Genomic DNA, 20,246 nt, shown 5'->3' on the forward strand with positions numbered 1-20,246 from the left:
ATTTTTGTTCCGTCACTAGCTCGTGATTCTAGCAAATATTCCTGTATGGCTAGGACAGAAGTTTTATTGGTGTATGTGTATTCTTTTTGGTTAAACCACAGTTGATGTGAGTGGAAGTCACACGGGTGATACATCGAACAGCATGCCCAGGTCTTCTGTTGGGAATGCAGACTGGTAGGCAGGCCCATGGAGAGGCCATCACTCCTGCAGACAGACCTTCCAGGGATTTTAAATGGGAATCTGTGGTGCCTCCCTTCGGGAACATAAAAATCTAATTAACCGTCGACCGCAAAAAGTGAATCTGTATTTAGCAGGTGAAATTAAGCTGTATTTTAAAAGTGGTACTTCCTCAAGGGAAATTAATAGAAAGTACCTTTAAAGAACCAAAGGTGTGCCTGAGGCATAAGACTGATGCCAACTGCTGTTTTACACAGAGATTGATAGATGGGTGAGCTACAGATGTGTAGCTATGTACATATTATATTTAGAGGTTTGGATGTAGTAAACTAAGATTTCATTTGAGAAATGGAAGTTCGGAAGCAAACCTGGCGTGAAGCATCCTGCCAGTTCCCGGACTAGAATGCCCACATCAAGCACCCACGGGTCAGGGGTTCCGGCTGTGAAAACGAGCTTCGTGTGCCCGCTCAAGGTGCTCTCTCTCTCTCTCGGAGGTGGTATTACAACTCAGTGAGGTGCATTGTCCCTCAAATCTCCTTTCCCTTAAATTTACCCGTATTATTAGGTTAAAATGAATGTTCATATGAACCTTTCTTGCTGTAGAACTCAACGGGAACTCCAAGTTGCTAAATAGCTTGAGGTTGGTAGACTCAACTTTGATCCAGAGGAGACTTCAAGTGCAGCTCAATCACCGAACTCCCCGCCCTTGGCGCTGAGAGAGGTCAGGCCTGGGGCCCTGGTGACTCAGACACAGCCGTCAGTGGTGGTGCTCCAGCGGTCAGCAGCGATGCCTTGGAGGGAACCACAGCTCTCCTAGTCTCAGGTCCTTGGCACTGAACAGCCAGGCGGTTCACCCTGATTACAGACTCTGGGAGTGTGTTTCATTTCCTCTGCTTGGTATTGTTCTCCAAATTAGAAAGCCAGCAGATTCCGGCCTACGCCTACCACCGGATAGCTCTTCTGATACAAACATTCAGGGTCTCAGTGGCTTTGCTTTGACCTCACCTTCTTTCACCTTGGGTGATACTTAGTTGTACTGCATCACTCATTCAGGTCTGCTCTGGGGGTGAAGTTATTTTCATGTTAAGTTGCATGGGGGAGTCTGCTGAGTTTCCCCTTCTTGGCATTCCCCACCCCATCCCCACCCAGCAAAGACGGTGAATTTGGCAGTGTTGGGTGGAGTGGTATAAAGTCCTGGGAGTCACTGATGCAGTGGTGGACTAATTCTCACTCTCTCATTTATTGAGTATAATAACACTTCTTTACGGTAAAGGCAGGGCCAAGGATGAGGGAAAATTCCCTCTTGTCTGATGTGTTTTAATTCATCACTTAGTCTTCTCCTATTAAGAGAAATTCTCTATAGAAAATTCGCTTCCCATTCCCATTATCCAACCCAGGGACTGTGGAGGTGCCCTTGCCACAGGCCCGGAACTGCAGGAGCGCTTCCAAACCCAGAAGAGCTTTGCAGTGAACGCAGCTGCTGCTGCTGGTGGTTTTCTCTTTGGCCCTTAATCCAGCTAAGACAATGCATGACCGTAGGGGTGTTTGGCAGTTTTAGCATTAAACAAACCAGCTTCCATTTCTCTCCCACAGATCACTTTTGGCATTTAAAACACATGCCTTCAGAAAACAGGTTTGCATGTGTGTAAACACGGGGTTAATTCCTCCACACCCTCGGCTCCTGAGCTGTTGACAGAGCCATGCCTTGCGGATTTTAAAATAAACTTTTTGTCCCTCTTTGCAGCTTGGTATTTTTCACTCCCTCCTAAATAAACCTCTTTGTTAAGTAACCCGTGTTTCTGGGTCACGGAAAACTGTCAGTCTGAAACACACAGAATACTTCCAAGTTAACTACATATCCGATGACAGTTTTTTGAATGAGGACCTTTCCTTTTTTTTTTTTCTTTTTTCCGTTTCCCTTAGCTACTCTTGGCCCTTTGCAAAACTAGCAAGATTCCATGTTTGCATCCCAGCTCTGTGAATATTGCTGACTTCTCCCTGGAAGACAGCTCTGGGCAGTCTTTTCTCTGTATGGTATTTGAATTAACTTACAACAAAAAGCACATGTACACCCTTCTTCAATTTTCCTTCTTTTTTTTTCTTTTTTGTGGGGAGGGGCGGTGTATTATTTTATTTTTTTGTATTTTTTTTTTCCTTCCGACATATGGGAGAAAATGTTTTCTGCAGCTGGGTTCCTTTTCTTCCCTCAGTGACAGACACAGTCTGTCTGACACCAACTCAGACAGACACACGCCTTTTTAAGTGCTGCCCCAGCAGGAGACAGCCTGCTCCCTGCCGGCGTTACACGTTGTCCTCCTTTCCCTTAGCTGTTTGGTGACCGTGATCTGCAGATCACGGTCTAACTAGTTAGCGTTAAAGGGGCACTGATTCTGCGGGCTGTGCGGCCGTATTTAGAGTACGTTTCGTCCGTTTGCATTCCATGTGGGTCGTGTGGCCCTATCATAAGTAACAGGACTGTAACCTCCGAGGCTCGGGAAAGGATTTTCCTAGGGCCAGAGCGTTTTTGCTCCCGTCATTCAGTCGTGCGTGGAGGTGGGGAAATACCGTGGCTCGCTCCGTGTGCTCAGTGCCAGCTCTCGCGTTGGTTCGAGAGCGTCCGAGGGCCCCGCGGGGTGGAAAGAACTGTCTTGGGAGCGCGATGTGGAGAGATTTATGGCAGCGTGGCTCAGAGTGTGTCTGCTGCAGCAGTCAGCTGCAAGAGCTCCCTGCTGGGGCCACTCCTGTCTGATGGAAAAAAGCAGCAGCTGGGAAGGTGCCGTTTCAGGCTCTTGGGCTGCTTAAAAAAAAAAAAAAATGAGAGCGAGAGGGGGGAAAACTCCACTAAGTCCACAAGCTGGCATTGGAGAGGGGGACGGCGGTCATGTGGTCCTGGCCGCCCTACCCTCTGTCACAGTGCGGATGAGAGCTTTTTGCTCTTATCCAATCATGCCTGGAATGCCGCTCGCCACTTGGGTTATTTCTGCTATCTGTCGCTGTCGGTGCCGCAGTGCTAAAGGTTTGGCAGATGGGACGCTTTTCCTTGGAGTCTGTGTCTCCGCTTTTTGACTTCTGGCAGTGCCGGGCGGGCTGTCGCCGCTCGCCCTCTCCCTCCCTGCCCCCCTGGGCACCATGGCCCATCGGCTTCGGTTTCATTTTGGCTCCGGCCGCAGCAACACGGCCCCCGAGTCGGAGATCCTCGACCAGGAGAGAGAAGACGACTTTTTCATGGCATTCCACACCCTGCCGCGGCGGGGCGGCCCTCACCTCTTCGCCCCCCGCGCGGCGGAGGACGGCGGAGGAGGCGGCGGCGGTGGCGGCCTGCCGGAGGCGGTGGGCGCGCTCAAGCGCAGCTCGTCCATGTTCATCCCGCAGCTGCTGAGCCCCGTGGACGCGCGGCCCACCCGGAGCTCCTCGGTGCAGATCTCGCTGCAGCGCAAAGCGGCGGACGGGGCCCCGGACGCGTGCGGGCCGCCTGAGGGCCCGGACGGCGATGCGGGGTCCGTGTCTCTGGGCCACTGCCCGGAGCCTCCAGAGCCCCAGACCCGCGAGAGCTCTCCTCCCAGGACCACCAGGAGTGCACGCCCCCTAGTCAACGGCACTTGTGGCAGCCGAGCACGGGGCCCTGTCGCTGCAGATGGCCGCGAAGAGGCCGAGCCTTCAGCCACCCAGGGACCCGAAGGTGGTGGGCTCCGGATCCAGCACCGAGCCTCCAGCGCCGACGTGCGCCAGGTGAGGCTGATGCCCTTCGGGGCCGACGGCCAGGGCAACCCTTCGGCTCCAGAGCCCAGGCGCTGGTCCCTACAGCACGTTCCAGATGCTTCTGGAAGTTCCGGGAAGAGGTGCTTTGTCTTCCAGCTGCAGCAGCCACCACCGGGCATGTCAGGTTCGGGTGGTGATTTCAACTTTGGGTTCACCGGCACCAAGGGGGACAGGTTGGTGCGGTACCCCCGAATCCGGCTGGAAAGGAGCACCTCGTACCCCACACAGCCTCGCGCAGAACGCAGCAGCCCCACGGAGGAGCGGGACCACCAGGGACACCCAGAGACACCACCTCGGGGCCGCAGGGTGGCCCCTGAAATCCACAGGACGAACTCCGTGGAAAGGACTCCGCAGGGTCAGGGCTGCACGTTTAAGATCAGGCAAGATCAGAATGCGGGGCAGCAGCATTTCAGAATTCTCGTGACTCGGGGACCGGAGGAATCTCCCCAGGCTCCGCAGGAGAGTAACCCCACCAGCCCAGCTTCCCCAGTGGCCAGAGCGCCGGTAAGTTAGCTTGCGTTTCCGTGTGAGGGCCGGCCGGTGGGAGAGGACTGACTCGCGCTCAGAAAGCTTATTGTGCAGCGTAATTAAAATAAACTTCCTCCTCCTCCCACCCCCACCCCCCGCAGTTTCCCAGCTTCAGGCCAGTGTAACTTAATGGTTGGCGAAGTTGTGCGGCTGGCAAAGTTGTGGGGACGCCATCTGTGCCCCCGTGTTTGGTGCAGAGCCCGTGAAACTAGTTCGCCTTTCAGAAAATACCTTTGCTTCAGGTCCTCAGAGTCAAACAACTCTGTCTGTTTTGAAAATCCAAACACTCTCCCTCGTCCTCCCCCCTTCTGAATAACAGCACTTCAACATTTTATTGCCTTAAATTCATCAGCCAGTGCCTCAACACATCGCCGCTGGAAATGCACTTAAAAGCTGCCTGCAAGTATCGCCCGAGGCCACACTTCCCTTTAAAAATAGTTCTAATCCAGGCGAGAGAGGATCGCCAACATCTCGAGAGGAGTCTCTTAATCAAGGGTATATACAAAGTGTGACCAGTTCTTCCTAATGGCCTTTTTGCTGTGGAGGGTCGGCCCTTGTTACCATTTTTCTTATTATTCTTTTTTTGTTTGTTTGTCCCATTAATCCCGGACTAGAGGGGACGGTAGGCAATGCGTTTCTGAAGCAGACTGGCCGGTGGGCCGAGGTGAAACCGGCCGGAGACCGGCTGCCCGTCAGGTTGCGAGGCCGGCCACTGCCCGTGCGAGTCCGAGCTGGGATGCTGTGCAGGGAACAGTCAGCACCCTGTCTCCAGCTGCGGGAACGGATGCCCCAGGGCAGGTTTGGGCCCTTGCTGCTCCCGCGCCCTTGCTCGCTCCCTGTCAGTGACATGGAGCCCAGAAAGACAGCTGCGAACCCCACCAGGCAAACGATGACTCTGCAGCTTCCTCGGCTGGTGGTGGGATGAAAACTTGCATCCGTGAGCTTTCTGTTCCCGGTGACCATTAGCCAGTATGGGCCTTTACTAGAGAACAAGCGCCTTTCAAAGGATTGGAATTTTCCCCCTCAACTTCATGTGATTGCCGGTTTGAGGGTGTGATTATGAAATGCCTGGGGGACTTTGTGTGGGTTTTCATTGTGAATTGCAACGTTTCAAAGTGGTTGGTTGAGTGCAGTTGTATCATCATTTAATTCACGGCTGTATGTTGAGAAATATTTTTGGCCATTCGCATAACCTTGATCACTGCTCTATCACTGGTTTTCGTCACTGCGAAGGGATTATAAGATACTAAATGCAAATATTACTATATTATTCTGGGTGTTAGGTATACCTATTTCTTCTTCTTATTCCTTCCATAGCACTTTCTGTTTATTATCTCTAACCCCTTTACTGGGACATGTCCAAGTGCTTTGTCTTGGTCTGGACCAGTATTATTTTTATAGAGCGGCTCAGATTTCAGTAGAATTTTGTCATGATCGTAGCTTCTAACCTTCGCCCCCAGCCAGTGCCATCCTCTCGGCTGTGGGCAGCACAGTCCCAGCAAGACAGGGGCCACTCCACACAGGACAGTGGACAAACCAAAGGCCTTTCCTGAAGTTGTGATAACTGTTCTGTTTTATTACCCAAATCTTAAATTATCTGTGCAGTGAGATATCAAGGACAAATGGATTTGTATAATTAATTAGGGTCTCATTTGGCTTCAAGTTTCTAATGTAGTTAGAAAATAAATAGAATATACTAACACTTCCATATATACCTTACATACAAGGGCTATTGAAAGTTGCTTGCAGGGACAATTATAGTGGGAAACAAATTTCTTCAAATTTGGGAATTTAAGTTCCAAGGCTCTTTTTGGAGAGGAAGTTCCTTCAGCACACAGTGGTTTTTGTGTTCACAGGTATGTTTTTGTGTCCATACATAACTCTGTAAGTGGTTGGTAAGAAGCTGGTTTTCTTCTAAGCAGAAACTTCTCCCTTTAAGAAGCAAACATAAAACTTTTCACGCACGAAAACTGTCTGCCCCATTCAACACTCTGTGCATGTTCCATATGGGCAGGGGCGCTAAGTGCCGGCAGCAGCTGCCACGGCCTTATTTATCTTAAGGGAAAACATTTCACCCGGGCGTCTGCAGTCTGGCTGCCACCACACTGTTTTGATGTTTCAAATATCTTCTGCTTCAGTCAGAAGCGCGTATGATTTCATTATTCGCGTACGTGAAAAATCCACTGAAATCTACTGCGACCTGGTTTGTCAGTGATGTCAGAAATCTTGTTTGGGAGAATCACTCGGGATTCCTTTGAATGAAAGCGCTCGTAATAGTATCTGTGCCTTAGACCTTATTGCAAGGTTAATTTGCTGAGAGTACTTTTCTCAGTTCATGCCTCCCAAACATCCTGCCGTGAATAAATTTCAAGTGCAACGTGACCCCAAAAAATGTTAACCAGCTAGATTCCTAGGGAAAAAAGATACATGGGAACAAACCCCTCGTGGTGACAGATTTCCCAGGCGGTCTGAAACCCTCAGGAAAGTCAAGTTTGTTCTTCCAGTGGTCAGTTACACCATTTTAAGAGGTCTGCGAACATCTCAGTTCAACTTGTGGCATTATTAGCAGTCAGTGATTTTCTTAAAGTAGTTTTTGAGTTATTCAATCTGGTTGTGAGCTGCTTAAACTACGTTGGAGTCACCCCGAGGAAGCCGAATCACCGTTTACCAGCCTTCAAGCCCCCCTTTCACCGCGGCTTCCCCCACAGTGGCCGTGAGGCTCTCTGTGTTGTGTGAGCTTCAGCAGCCACTTTTAATCCCGTTAATGTTACTGAGTGTTTAAGGCCCACTGTGCATATAACATTACACCAGGTACGTGGGGAGCTTCACAGACTGTCGCGGTTTCTTGCTGACACTGAGTTTTTATGGTCAACGGAGGGAGGAAGGCCCCTGGGGGGGGGGGGGGCGGCAAAGACTCACATTCTGACACCCGCTACTGCGCACACTGCCAGTGAAGGCCATGTTCTTCCTCCCTGCCGGGGCTCTCTGGACTTCTCCCGGCCCCTCTTGCCGGACACGCACTCCGCAGAAGCAGTGCAGTGTCTTGTGGTTAAACATTCATTTCACTGAACACAAAGGACTATCCAAACTGTCTTTTTATTGGGGAGGAATTTTAGTTTGCCTCTCTTTTAGAAAAGGGTGATTTCCCTATGCAGAAAAATGTTGGCATGAATGGGTGTCCGTTTTTTACCCTGAAAAGTAATTGTGTGAGTATATTTCTAAAGCACCCTACATTGAAAAACACAGCCACCGCGCAGTGGACAAGGAGAAAAGCTAGTGTTCCTTTATTGACTCAGTTTCTGACTGGATCCTGTGAAGTCTTTAACCCCCTTGTGTAGAGTAGCAGTTTCTCTTGCTGTGGTCATGTGTTCCCGTATCATGTGCCACAATTTCAACAGTTTTCAGGGATGTCTTGAACAGCGTCGTGGGCAGCGCACAGGGGTTGACACCGATGTGCGTTTTCACACCCAGACACGAGGCTCGCAGTGAGAGCTCATGTTGCCATAGCCCCTCAGCACTTGCAAAGTGCCCTCGTGTGTTTCACGTGGTCCATGTCCACTGTCCGACTGCAGGAGCATCCTCTCGCCCGCCTGCCAGACAGCCGTGGGGCACCGAGGCCCTTCACTGACTGTTCCAGCCGGTCGTGACCACTAGTATACTGGCATATTGCTTTGTGTGCGTGTCAAGGGAATGTTAAGACTGTGCCTTTCTTTGCACAATTAAAAAGTGTGTGTAGCCAAAGAAAGCAGCCGGATGCTTCCTGTGATGTGACATTTCTGCTGAAAGTCCTGACAGCAGTAACTGCACCCGGTGCCTGGCAGCACTGGCCTGTGGGCAGGAGGAGGCACCCTTGCAGGCCGCAGAGCCGGGCTCGGCGGTTAGCTGCTGTGTCCTGGGGTGGTTAGTTGCCCTCTCGGAGTGCGCTCCCTCGTCGGTGAAGAGTGAGGGCACACATGTCCAGCGCACAGATTTATGGGGAGGTTTAAATGGAGCAGTCTATGTGGATGGGCCCAATCAGTGTTCCCGTTAGGGTTTTCCTTCTTAACCAAGTACCTGTAACGTACAAGCCTTTCTCCGGGGAGGGTGATGAGGTTACTGGGAACACGCAGGGTTTCATCAGCATGGCCTTAGACCCAGGGCGGCATGAATTTGAGGCGTGCCTGGCAACCTTTACTTTAATAACTAGCTGTGATATCCCTCTGCTGTCATCTCGTCGGTCCTGAGTGTGTGTCCCTTGGGTCATCGGCACCACGGAGCCGGAACATTCTTCTGCGATGGTGCAGCCGCTGAACTCTGCATTGCAGACAAGGGCCTTTGCTGGTATTTGCTGTATTGAGTTTTGAAACTTTGAAACATTTAGCTGGTATTACCCGCATGTTACAATTTTACCACATCGTTTTGCTGTAATGTTTCCAGGGGTTACATTTACTTTCATTTCTTACAGGCCGAGGTGTCAGCAATCCAGTGTTAACCTATGCAAAATGTCCACACTGTGTGATTTACACATGAGGGCAGGATTTGGGAAGAGGCTTTACTAGACACCTCCTTGGAGAGGATTTTCATAAATGCCACAGCTGCTTCACGTGGCTAAGCCTGGAGGCAGAATTCCTAGGCATTGAAATAAATCTGTAATTTTATAATACATGTTAATACGTGTTATTGCTACATGAAAGCTCACAATACCAGAAGAAATTGACTCCATGTCAGAGTTACCTTCAAGTTTAATCGATGCTGCGTTTCTTTGTAGAAGGTCATGGTTTAAAGCTACTTGAGGCTAATCTCAACGGTAACCTATTTGTGCAACTTGAAATAACCCAGCAGATTGATTACTGCTGAGCTAGATTACTGCCCTAAATACACTGACCCGTTATAAAACTCTTCTCGATACTTTCAAGGCATTTGCAGTAGTGAGGAAAAGGCAGGATATTCATGGATGATGTTGAAACGGTTAATGCCACCGTATCTAAGTTTCCACTGTCGATGTCCAAAGAAGCCTCGGGGAACTCAGCCCAGAACTGGCTGGGGAGCATCCTGCCTGCCATCACCCAGGTGCTTTGACTCACAGGAGGCAGCGTACCGTTCCACGCCGTGCCTCAGACAGTCCGCCCGCTGTGTACACCCAGCTCCAATTCAAAGACTTAAAAGGCCTGAAGTATGGATAGTGTTGAAAATATTAGCCAAAATACGTATTACACGAGGTCTTTGGGGTTCCCCCCCCCCCTTCTGGACAAATGGAGATGACTGCACGACGTTTAGAAGTGATGTTGACTTAGCACACATCACGGGGTGCAGGGACCTCAGGGGGTTTTCCTTTTTCACTTTCTTGTTGTGTATTCTCCCAGGGCTTCCTTGGGCAACCGGGATAGAGAGGAACATTAAAAAATATATAAATGAGCGAGCGAAACAGGCGGCCTGGCATCGGTGGGCCTGAGAGGACGTCTCTGGTGTCGTGCCGGGGGTGTGCCATCCTGACGTGACACTCAGGTGGTCCCCCGGCGTCGCCACCTTTCACCAGGAAGTCCAGCTTTCGGGATGGAGCGTGGAGTAGATTGTGTTTCAAGGACACTGCCTGTTATCCTGTACTCTGGTCGTTTTAGAGCCATGGACGGTTTTGACACTTTTGGATAAAGTGCTTCGGGCAGAGAGAGGCCATGAAATGGAATAAAAGGATCATACATTGAGTTGGAAAAGGCCCTCTTTTCTCTAGTTCGGCTGGTGTTGCTGTACTTGGTGTTCAGATACTTTGTAGCAGCTCCTTTACGTGCCCGCCCCGACTGCCTGTTCTTTCGAAGCCATTCATTCTGTGTTTGTTTTGGTCTTAAGTATTGTTCCATATACCACTGGGCAAGCAGAAAGTAAGGACATTCCTCCAGGGAGGAAGGGATTCGAGTTTCCCCTAGGAAATCGACCTTTCCAGGTCCTTGGAATTTACACTGCCTTCATTTGTGACTTAGTCCTTATAGATCAGGGTGAGTCTGGAGGCTTTTCCTTCCCCCGTATAATAACTTCAGGGCACATGCTTTCGGCCTATAATCTGTCATGAGGTTGCTTACCTCTTTCTAGGGGTCAGGGGGGCGTTGGGATGGGGTGTAGGGACCTTACCAGGCATATTAAGTATTTGATGATTCAAATGGTCGGATGGGTTTACAGTTTCCCTGTTTTACTCTCTGAAGGTCAATCCAGAACCGATAGACGTTGACAGTATTTGGAATGATCCACATGTGTCTTAACTCCTCCGTTTTCTTGAGAGACTTTCTACAGCTTCATAATAAACCGTGCTTCCTGAGAATCTTTCTCTCTTTTTTTTTTTCATATTCTCTTAAAGTGCATGTCTACGTATTTCACTTTTGAAGGAGGGGGAACGCTGCTCTGGTTCAGGTTTTTAAGACCGAGTCGACCAGAGAAGCGGAGGTGGGGCAGAAGTAGGGGAATGTGTGTGAGCTCCAGCTGGAAAACCTAGCGCCTCTTCACAGCAGGGAGTTTTGCAGAACTACCAGCTCCCTTTAACTTTCCCAAGGAGTCGGCCCGAGCGGCGCTCGGCCTGCGGACGGCCTGACCCTGGGGTCCGTTCGTATTGTCTTTCTCATGGTGAGAACGCCTTCTGCTTGGTACCTGTTCTGTGTGTACTTACTGCGTTTTTCCACTTGAAAAAAAAAGTGATACTACTAAATTTAACAGAATTTCGACGTCTTGATGTTTTAATATTTAAATTGATTTAGTCTCTTTTTGTGGTAGAAACCATGCTTTTTAAAAAAAATCTTGAAACTATATTTCACTTATTCGTGTGTATTGTTAGGGTGCCCTGACAGCACAGGATGAAGCAGTGAACAGTTTTCCACAAGCACCACGCGCCTTCCGGCCTGGTGGCCCCCTTGGCTGAAGTTACGTTAGCAAGAGAAGCCCCTGATCCTGCAGTCTGGCATTCTTCTCTCGCTAACGCGTGCAGGGTCGTTTTTATAGTTTATGTTTATAAATGTAGAGAGCTGCGAGTTTCCATTGGCGTTAGGTGGGCCGATTCCTTTCCGTTTCAAGGTGAGGAGACTGAGAGAGCATTGTGCAACTGCAGAGAATAGTCGTTTTATCTCACAAGCGTGAAACAGCTTTTTAATGGCAAACGCTATTGAAGAATTTTTAGTTATAGTTATTAGCGTGAGGAATTCCTCTATTTTCCCTCCAATGGGGAGTTGAGTGAATTTCTTCCTCACCTGCCTTCCACGGAGCTGGTCTGCGAGCATCTGCCCACGCCCGGCCAGGGACCGAGAGATGCCAGGAAAATCCCGGCTATTGAACGGGAGTGGCAGGAGTTAAACAGATGCCTGTCGCCTTCACTGTGACATCGTACTGGAGGGTCGTACCTCAGACGCAGATGAAGGAGCTTGCTTTCGTAGGGGTTGACTCTCTCAGCTCTTTCTCTGTGCCGCGAGGATTCCACCCTGAAGAGGAGCTGAAGGCATGAATATCTCACGCATTGCTTTGCATGTCTTTTTCTAAAAAAAAGATTTTATTTATTTATTTTTAGAGAGGGACGGGAGGGGGAAAGAGAGAGAGAAACATCCATGTGCAGTTGCTGGGGGCCGTGGCCTGCAACCCAGGCATGTGCCCTGACTGGGAATCGAACCTGCGATGCTTTGGTTTGCAGCCCTCGCTCAGTCCACTGAGCTACGCCAGCCAGGGCCTGCTTTGCATGTCTTTCTGTTTGAAACGACATTATGTTAGAAAATCCTTGCTCTACATTATGATATTTGGAAATGTTACATTATTCATATACAGTACCTATGCTTTCGCATTTAACCACAACTCAATAAGGAAAAGAACCTACATTTCTGCCATTCAAATTAACTGTTCACTTGTATGTGAGTACAGTCTGTAAACAAATTTTTTAGTGTTGGTTGGATCCAAAACCTAAACCAGCTGTAAGTTCAAGATTTATCTAAATCTACCTAAATATAGATTATTTAAATAGGTTCATAAAAAATGTTTTACACCATAGAACAAGAAGCAGTAAAAAAAAAAGAAATGAGTTTCAGATCTGGGAAGGATGATACATTTCTAACCTTAGAAGGAGGAAGAAAACAAACAAAGAAAAGATGGACAGATTCAGCCATAATAATATTAAATTTAAGAACCATGAAATAAATGAAGAAAACAACAGATGTTTTTCTTAGTGATTAATATGATTGTTTTTTCAGTATCTTTGACTCTGTTCACATTTTTGCTAAGAGATTTGCATCTGTGTTACAAAAGTTTTAGTAAGCCCAAGAAAATGCCCAGGTTCCCCTTTCTGCTGCCTCTCTGACCTCTGCCCTGGGAAGTAAATGACTGTAGGTGAATCACGAAAAGGTATTAACAATAACGACATAAACATCCAACCCCCAAGTTGCATCCCTTTGTACCTTTTACCTTATGAAAATGGTTCAGAACTGTAATGCATGAAGTTGGAAGAATTTGTGGTGGAACGTAGTTATATTCCAATTGCCGGGTGGCAGTATCCGTAGATTTGACCTTAGAATGACTTTCCTCCATTTAAATGTTTACAAATCACAAAGCAAATTATAGGTACTGCAATTCTTGTTTTGAAATGTTAGCCTTAACCCAGAAGTTGTTACGAATCTAAGCAGAAGCCTTTACAAAGAGGTTTTTATTTTCTGCTTTTCAAGTAGGTTCACGCCCCATGCCATTACAAAGAACAGATGGATGGAAAGAAGTTCCTTTAAGATTACTGGCTCCAGTTAAGCCCCATTGCTGCTGTGCGGGTAGGGCCCGGGGTTAGCTGTTAGACCTTTTGGGAAAGGAACACTCCCTTAATCTGTCCTTCAATATATTTGTCACCCAGAATTTAGAATTTGAAATTTTCTTTTCAGCCAATATGTAAATCAAATAGGTGAATTGAGCTTTACTTTTTGCTTGTGAGAACTGTAGTTTCCCAAGAATATGCTTCCTGGCCTTCCCCAATTAAGTAGTTTAAAAAGTTCTGGTTCTAAGTGTTAGTTATTAATCAATCCTCTGAGTTTACATTTCTACTTGGAGCTTCATTTGTAATTTACGAGAAATTGTCCGTATTTCTTTTTAAAATCAAGTAGCCTAAAATCTTATCATTACACTTTAAAGGAAGACCTGTTACCTTAAGAGGCAGTGTGACCTTAAGGGGGGTACCTTAAAGAGTTAAAATATAATGAGACCATTGCCAAGGAACCGAGCCCTCAGTCTCCAGGGGGACCACACTGAACAAGTGGTGCACCATTTCTTGGTAGGGAGAGATTTTATACTACACAAAGATTTTGAACTTGGGGTGGATGCCTGGAATTCGGGGGACTGTAGGAACTCTCTCTGTTCCCGAGGAGTCAATCCTTTTCGTTGAGAAAGGAGGTGTCACACCCAAAGGAAAGTCAGGTGTTGGTGTCACACGAGGGTGGCCCATTTCCTCGGGCGCTTTCCTGCTCTCGGGGAGCTTCCAGTCCCGCACCACACCGCCGAGGTCCCGTGGCGCGGATGCCTCTGTTCGGCCAGCGTGCTTTGGAGAGGACCGGCGCTGGGCTGAAGGAGGTGGTTATGTGTTTCTGACTCATGGAATCATAATATTTATTTATACTTTTCTAAAACCTCCCTAGTTTTTATAGCTGGAACTTTTTTGCTGCCGGAACAAATGGGTGGAACTCCCCAGTATGGCTGCCTGGAGACCAATAAAAATCATTTGTGATGTTGCCACTGGATGAGATGATAAACATTCATTAAAGGAATTCGTTAAGCACTTACTGCGTGCCAGACACCATTCTAAGTTCTGGGTAAATAGTGAACGAGAACCAAAAACCCCTATCCTCACGTACTTACACTGGCGGTGGGGAGGCAGGGGAACAGCACGAGTGAGTCAAAACAGCGTGTGAGACACCGATGACGGACGAGTGTCTGGAGGAGAGCAGGAAGGCGGGGACAGAGCACTGCCAGCATGTGGGGTTCATAAGGAGAGCCTCCCTAAGATGGTTATGACATTCAGGCCGTGCCAGCAGCCAGGAGCAGCCTGTCCCAGACGAACGAAAGGACCAGTGTGAGGGCCCTGAGGTCCAGGTGTGCCGGAAAATGGTGAGAACTGTGGAGGGACACGTGGCCGAAATGGGCACCCCAGGATGAGATGCATGGACCCAGAAGGCAGAACAATCGAGAGAGTGGGCATGGCTTGGAGGGCCACGTGGGGAGCTGGGGGAGGAAGACCTCAGGGGCTTTGAGCGGAGGCGTGCCGAGATCCCATTGCGTCTTCAGGGACGACCCCGGCTCCTGGCCTGAGACTGCGCCGCAGGGGTGGGGGCCATCGGAGTAGCACCTGTCACCTGAGGGGTGGGGGTGGCCGAGCTGGACTTGGCTCTGCCCTGCCATCCCCTCCACAGGCTTATTCTCCCCACCAGGAGGGTCAGTCTTGGTTTTTCTCAGGAGTGCGTCTAACCTAGGACTGTGCTTAGGCTGTCACCCTAAGGACTGGCACTGCCATTTCCACATGGCAGTGCCTACAAAATGAGAAGCTTTTATTCCCTCAAGTGAGTGTTCTTTCAAGATGCTTTCTGCTGCCTGTGTCATGCCAGGACGTGGGCGGATTTATTTTTGCAGTTTTGCCAGGGAGTCTGCTTCTGACTTGCAGATTGCATGTATTATAAGGCATATTGTCCATTGATGAATAATGTGTGGGCTACAATGCAGATACACAGCTTTTAAAATAGCTCATTTATCCTGCAGGCCTCACCCCCAGGGAGAGGTGGGCCCTTCAGAAGTGGTGTCCGGGGATGGGTGTTTTGCATCTGTTTTCCCCAGTTTCTGAGGCCATTGTTTCATCCTCTGGTTCATCCTGTTTCCGTGATGGGCCAAGGCCTTGAAGGAGACAGGCACAGCCTCAGTTCACGGAGACCGGAGACGGGGAGAGAATTTTTAAGTTGCTGCTAAGGCAATAGGTGCTCCTTTGACTCAGCTGCTGAAAACGTCCCCTATGTCGTGAGTTGAAACTCCAAATTTCCTGCTTCTGCACCGAAGTCCTGCAAGGCATCATACATAACGTGGCCACAGCCAGTTCGTCCTTGTCCCTTTGAACTGACCAGCTGAGGCTTGCGCAGAGGTTCTGGGTTTGGAGGAGCCGACGGAGTCCTCCTCAGAGAGTGGCACGTCCCAGGCGAGGGAGCACTCCTGGGAACATTCCCCCGTCTCAGCCTTGAAAAGGTCACGGGCAGGGTACGGCTCCCCGTGGCTCGGAGCCGCCTCCCTGGCAGAGTCCAGCCCTGCAATCCGAGCCGTCGCTGCTCCCAGAAACCTCCCTGCAGATGGCTTTTCCTTTTGAGCAGGTTTCTTATTTTGCCTAATATGTCGCAATCTTCACTCGGTGGCCAGGTGGCATCTGTTGGAATGCTGGTGTGTGGCGCCAAGCAAAACAGATGCAGGAAGACTTGGCTGAAGTTGGGGGGAAAAGATGGGGAGGCCAGGGAGGGTGGGGAGCCGGAGGGTGGGTCCTGTTAGGGGTCTGGGTGGGATTAAACAGCAGTTATCCACAGAACGGAGGTCTGAGCTGTAATGCCATTGCTTTACCACTCTCGGAAAACCGTCGCAGGCTCATGGAAGTGTTCCAAAACCCCTTGAATGCCTCTTCCTCATTTCCCACCCAGCGTGCAGAAGGGTGTTTAAATGTTCCGTGCAGCAGAAAGAATGAAGTAGTAGTAACCTTCTGCCCAGGCAAGCCACACTGGCCATCAGATTTTTTTGTTTTATTTTAATGTATTGCTATTTCAGCCTCTTACTCAGTTGACTTTTAATGGAATAGAATCTGCCAAGGATAGTGCAGACTGAATAAAAAGAATGTCACTGGCCCTGATTTTGCAGGGTCACCAAAGGAACCCGAGGCCAGGAAGGGATTGACTGATGGTGGGGGTGGGGGAGCGTGGTGCCCGGGTGGTACCCAGAGGGTCCTGCTATGACAACCAGTTTAGGAAGTGAATGCTGATGACAGCCTACATCTCGATTTGGTCAATAACCATTACTGTCAATACTGATTAAGTGGACTTATTTTCTACGTTCTTCCCTCATCACCCCAAAATACACGTTTTGTTTACCCTGTGGCTTTTGCTGGGGGTGGGGCTGCCTTTTGAGGCTTAGTGGTCCACAGAAATAGATTTCCATGCAAGTGAGTCTGCACAATGCCGATGCTTTCAGAGCTACAGAGTTGTTCCAATTGAATATTTGCAGTGTGTATGGAAAAAAGCTTGTCTCCCAAAATAGCTTAGACATGAAAGGAATCATTTTCTGCTCGGTTTCCAGCTGCAGGGTGTACCTGAAAGTGGGGTTCTGATTCTTGACAGGCAAGGCCGGGCTGTCCTCGTACATCTTATGCACAAATAGCATCTTTCTCCAGCTAAGTCAAGTATCTTCCTTCTGTAAATGTTCCCTGAGTGCATTTTTGTGGCTTTTGAAAACTCTGCCACTTGAAAGTGTTGACCAGTTGTCAAATTTCCACGCATTTCAAAGACCTGGTAATAGGTGGTTCCTTCCTGAGAGTATTAAAAACAGAATAGTAAGAATGCAAAGGACCGAAAAGGTTACCTGAGCCAGCGTCTCATTTTTTAAGCAGCAAGGTGTGGCAGCGTGTTCGAGAGCACACAGGAAGGGGTAGCAGAGCTCAGCTGGCGAGTGGCCAGGGGCCCAAACCACTGTCTGCGCCAGCCCAGCGCAGGGGCGTGGGACACTGCGGGCAGGCGCTCCTCCTGCCACTGCAGGCACGCCTCCTTGTATTGTGTGCACTGTAACTGTGGCGCACAGATGTGGGGGGTCCCCCCCCACTGAATGAAAGGCAAGACCCCCCCGCCCCACTAAGCAAAAGGATGACCATTCCCTTCATTGCAATGCCCTGGAACCAACCCCGCAGTGTCTCCATGGTTTGCCTGTGATAGCCAGCCCTTGGCCACGTGGAGTCTTGCGCGCAAACTGCCCAAAGATAGTTCCCACTCCCCTGTTGCTCTCTTTCCTGCCGCCTTAGAAGCGTGTCTCGAACACTGCTTTTTGACTCACTGTTAGGTTACCTTCATAGCCCTGACTTGTATCATTTGGTCGCTCTTTATGTAAGTAAATATTTATTAACGATGCCATCTAGGACTGATATGGCATATAATACGCTTTCCTTCATCATCGTGGTTCTCAGGACGCCTGCGACCTTTGAGACATTTGCTGCATGTTTTGATTTCTCGTTCCTCTTGCTAATCTCGTGACCACTTCTCGTGGCTCTCTGTGGAGGAGCCGGCCATCCCCTTGTACTTTGCTGCTTCTGATCTGCTAAGGACTTAGAAGGTGTTTGGGTAGACTTGTTAGGATCGTGTGTAAAGTGAGAATACATAGGCTGAGAGTGAAGATCTGGATTGTTCTTTCTGGGTGAAGTGTGTATGATCTTTATCCCTTTGCTTCTTAATACTTTTCTTTGTCCTCTTGAAGCATGTCTGGAATCAGATAGATTATTATACAATTTAAGAATGCAGTGGGATAATACACACCGGCTGTTTAGCATGGTTCCTGGCACCTATTAGTGATTAATAAATGTTAGCTCTTTTATTATCGTTCCCTCTGAAGGAGAAGGTGTCAATTCTTCACAGATGTCTAGGGTTGGGATACGCAGCCCATCTGCCGGCTGAATTTGTATCGGCAAACACATTTATAGCTTCTTTTAATTTGTTGCTGCTATCTAGGTTCCGTCCTTAGCCTTTTAGGGTTAATGAATTTTCTACTGTACCACATGGAAGAACCGTGGGGGGGGATCAATAAATAGTATTCTTAAAAAAGATTTTATGATTCACTAGACTACCAGGTGTCAGCAACTTTTATTTTTAGGACTTTAAAGGCTTTGGTGGTTTATTTTGTTTTTCTAAAGGCCCAACCAAGATCACTTTTCAAATTATCTTTTCTTTCTTTTCCTGAATATATTTCTGAAGACGTTCTTCCTGTTTTTAATGAAACCCAAACAGTTTTAGAATTTAAACGTTACCCTTTAGATCTCTGTAAATGATGTAAACCAAATTATAAACAGGGATGTATGCTCGATTAGACAGAAGCTCAGTTCATCAGCAGTGATGTAATTGCACATGTGAATTCCGTATTTTGCATGTCGAGTGGGATGTAACAACCTAGGAACTGAGTGACCAGTTTCTCTCATTAATGACCATGTTTGCTTGATAATAATTATACTGAAATGACTATTTTTCTTTGTGTTTACTTTCTCCACTTCACACTTAAGTGCTTCTCTCAAATCTAATCTCTGAATTTCAGTCTTCTATTAATAAAGTATGCGTAAAGAATTAGTTGCTGATTTCGGATGTGCCTGAAATGTGACTGTCAGCAAATTAGAACTTCAAACCTGGACCACAGTCTGTTGTGCGCTGGGCATCATCTCTGGTGTGGGAGATAAATTCCAAACTCATAAAAAAATGTAAAAACCTCATTACTTCTGACTTTTTTCATATATTAGACTTCTCCTTATACACTTTGAAAAGACTTAAAATGTTATGGAAGATTATGGATAGTTTTTCTTTCCAGATATTTTTTCTTACTTGCCTGCAGATTCTTGCTGTCTTAAATTTATTAGTGATTAGAGACTCAAAAACAAATTGTTACTGATTACATAGTAAATACAAAGAAACATTAATTCCTCAACCCCAGTCAGTAGGTACTAGCTGTGGAATAAGCTTCAGGTCAATGGTAAAACTGGCAGGAAATTAGTATTTGATTCAGCCTCTCCCCCATTTAATGAAGAGAATAAATCAAATCCAGAGAGGTTCTGTGATTTACTTGCTGTCACCACACGTGAAGTGAAGAAGGACAAGTGACCCTTCTGAGTTTCTTTTGCATTTGAGTTCTGCTCTAGAGATGCAAGTGTCAAACAAGAGACTCGGCCACACTCTTGGAAGGCCGTGTCCCCGCTACTGCAGTTAATATGAGCAGTAAAAAGATACTAATATTTTAAGATGCAAATGTGTGCATATTTTTGTGAGTATGCCAAAGGAAGCAAACGGGAAGCCGAGACAGAGAAAATAATAGGGAGGCCTGCTCGAAGAAGGGTGATCAGGACACACCCCTCTCAGGAGCTGACTGTAAGCAAAAGCCTCGTGTGTGAGAGGGAACTGTGTGAGCCGTGTGGGTGGAAGGGCAGTCCAGGCAGAGGGGGCTGTGCACACGGAGGTGTGAGAAGGGTTGGGTGTGTTGGAGAAACCGAAGCTGTGAGGCTGGAGCGTGGTGAGTAAAGGGATTAGTGTCCACGAGGACTTGAAAGATGTGCAGGTGGCCCTAGATCATTCACACCACAGAGTGCGTCCACCTAATTGTAACGAACATGGAGGCAGCTGAGTGGATAAAAATCTTGAATTAACTCAGTGTCTTTGCAGCCTGGGAGAATGAAGGTAGGGATCTTAAAAAGTATAAATCATCTGAATTTCCAAGAGGAAAAATAAAAATGAGTGTCCAGTGTCACCGTTCAGGTTTTAGAAGGGGCCCGTCCTCTCAGAAACGGTAGGAAGGCATTCTCTGCTTCCTCTGCACTGTCTGCACCATGCACTTTGCCTGCAGTGGATGCAACTGAGACGGCGCAGGCAGGAGTGTGCGTGAGGCCCGACGGTTTCTGGATGTGTCTTTACACTCCACCTTTAACACTTTTGGCGGAGAAATTTAAGCTGATTTTGTCTGGTTCTTGTTTGTTTTCCGGGCACGACTGATTGTGTCCAGCCCGCACACACGGTGCGGTGGTCGACAACTGGGTGTCGAGGATCAGGCTCTGTGGC

The 20,246-nt window shown here is 48.2% G+C and overlaps 1 protein-coding gene across 13 annotated transcripts in view; it reads left to right on the forward strand.

Moving 5' to 3' along the window:
• NEDD4L (NEDD4 like E3 ubiquitin protein ligase) overlaps window positions 1-20,246 on the forward strand; it is a 293,932-nt gene that overhangs the window by 167,129 nt on the left and 106,557 nt on the right. For 2 of the 13 annotated variants that reach the window (XM_045850042.1, XM_045850046.1), the window contains exon 1: window positions 3,111-4,440. The exons of 6 other annotated variants lie outside the window; for them this stretch is intronic. In XM_045850042.1, coding sequence (XP_045705998.1) covers window positions 3,307-4,440 — 1,134 coding nt within the window. In that variant the 5' untranslated portion in view covers window positions 3,111-3,306. Of the gene's footprint in view, window positions 1-3,100; window positions 4,441-20,246 lie in introns of those variants that run through there. 5 more of the 13 variants (XM_045850045.1, XM_045850048.1, XM_045850049.1 and 2 more) reach the window with 4 other exon arrangements.

Source organism: Phyllostomus hastatus, unplaced genomic scaffold (assembly GCF_019186645.2).
Source record: "Phyllostomus hastatus isolate PE091 unplaced genomic scaffold, TTU_PhHast_1.1 phas_contig_80, whole genome shotgun sequence".
NCBI classification, from domain to species: domain Eukaryota; kingdom Metazoa; phylum Chordata; class Mammalia; order Chiroptera; family Phyllostomidae; genus Phyllostomus; species Phyllostomus hastatus.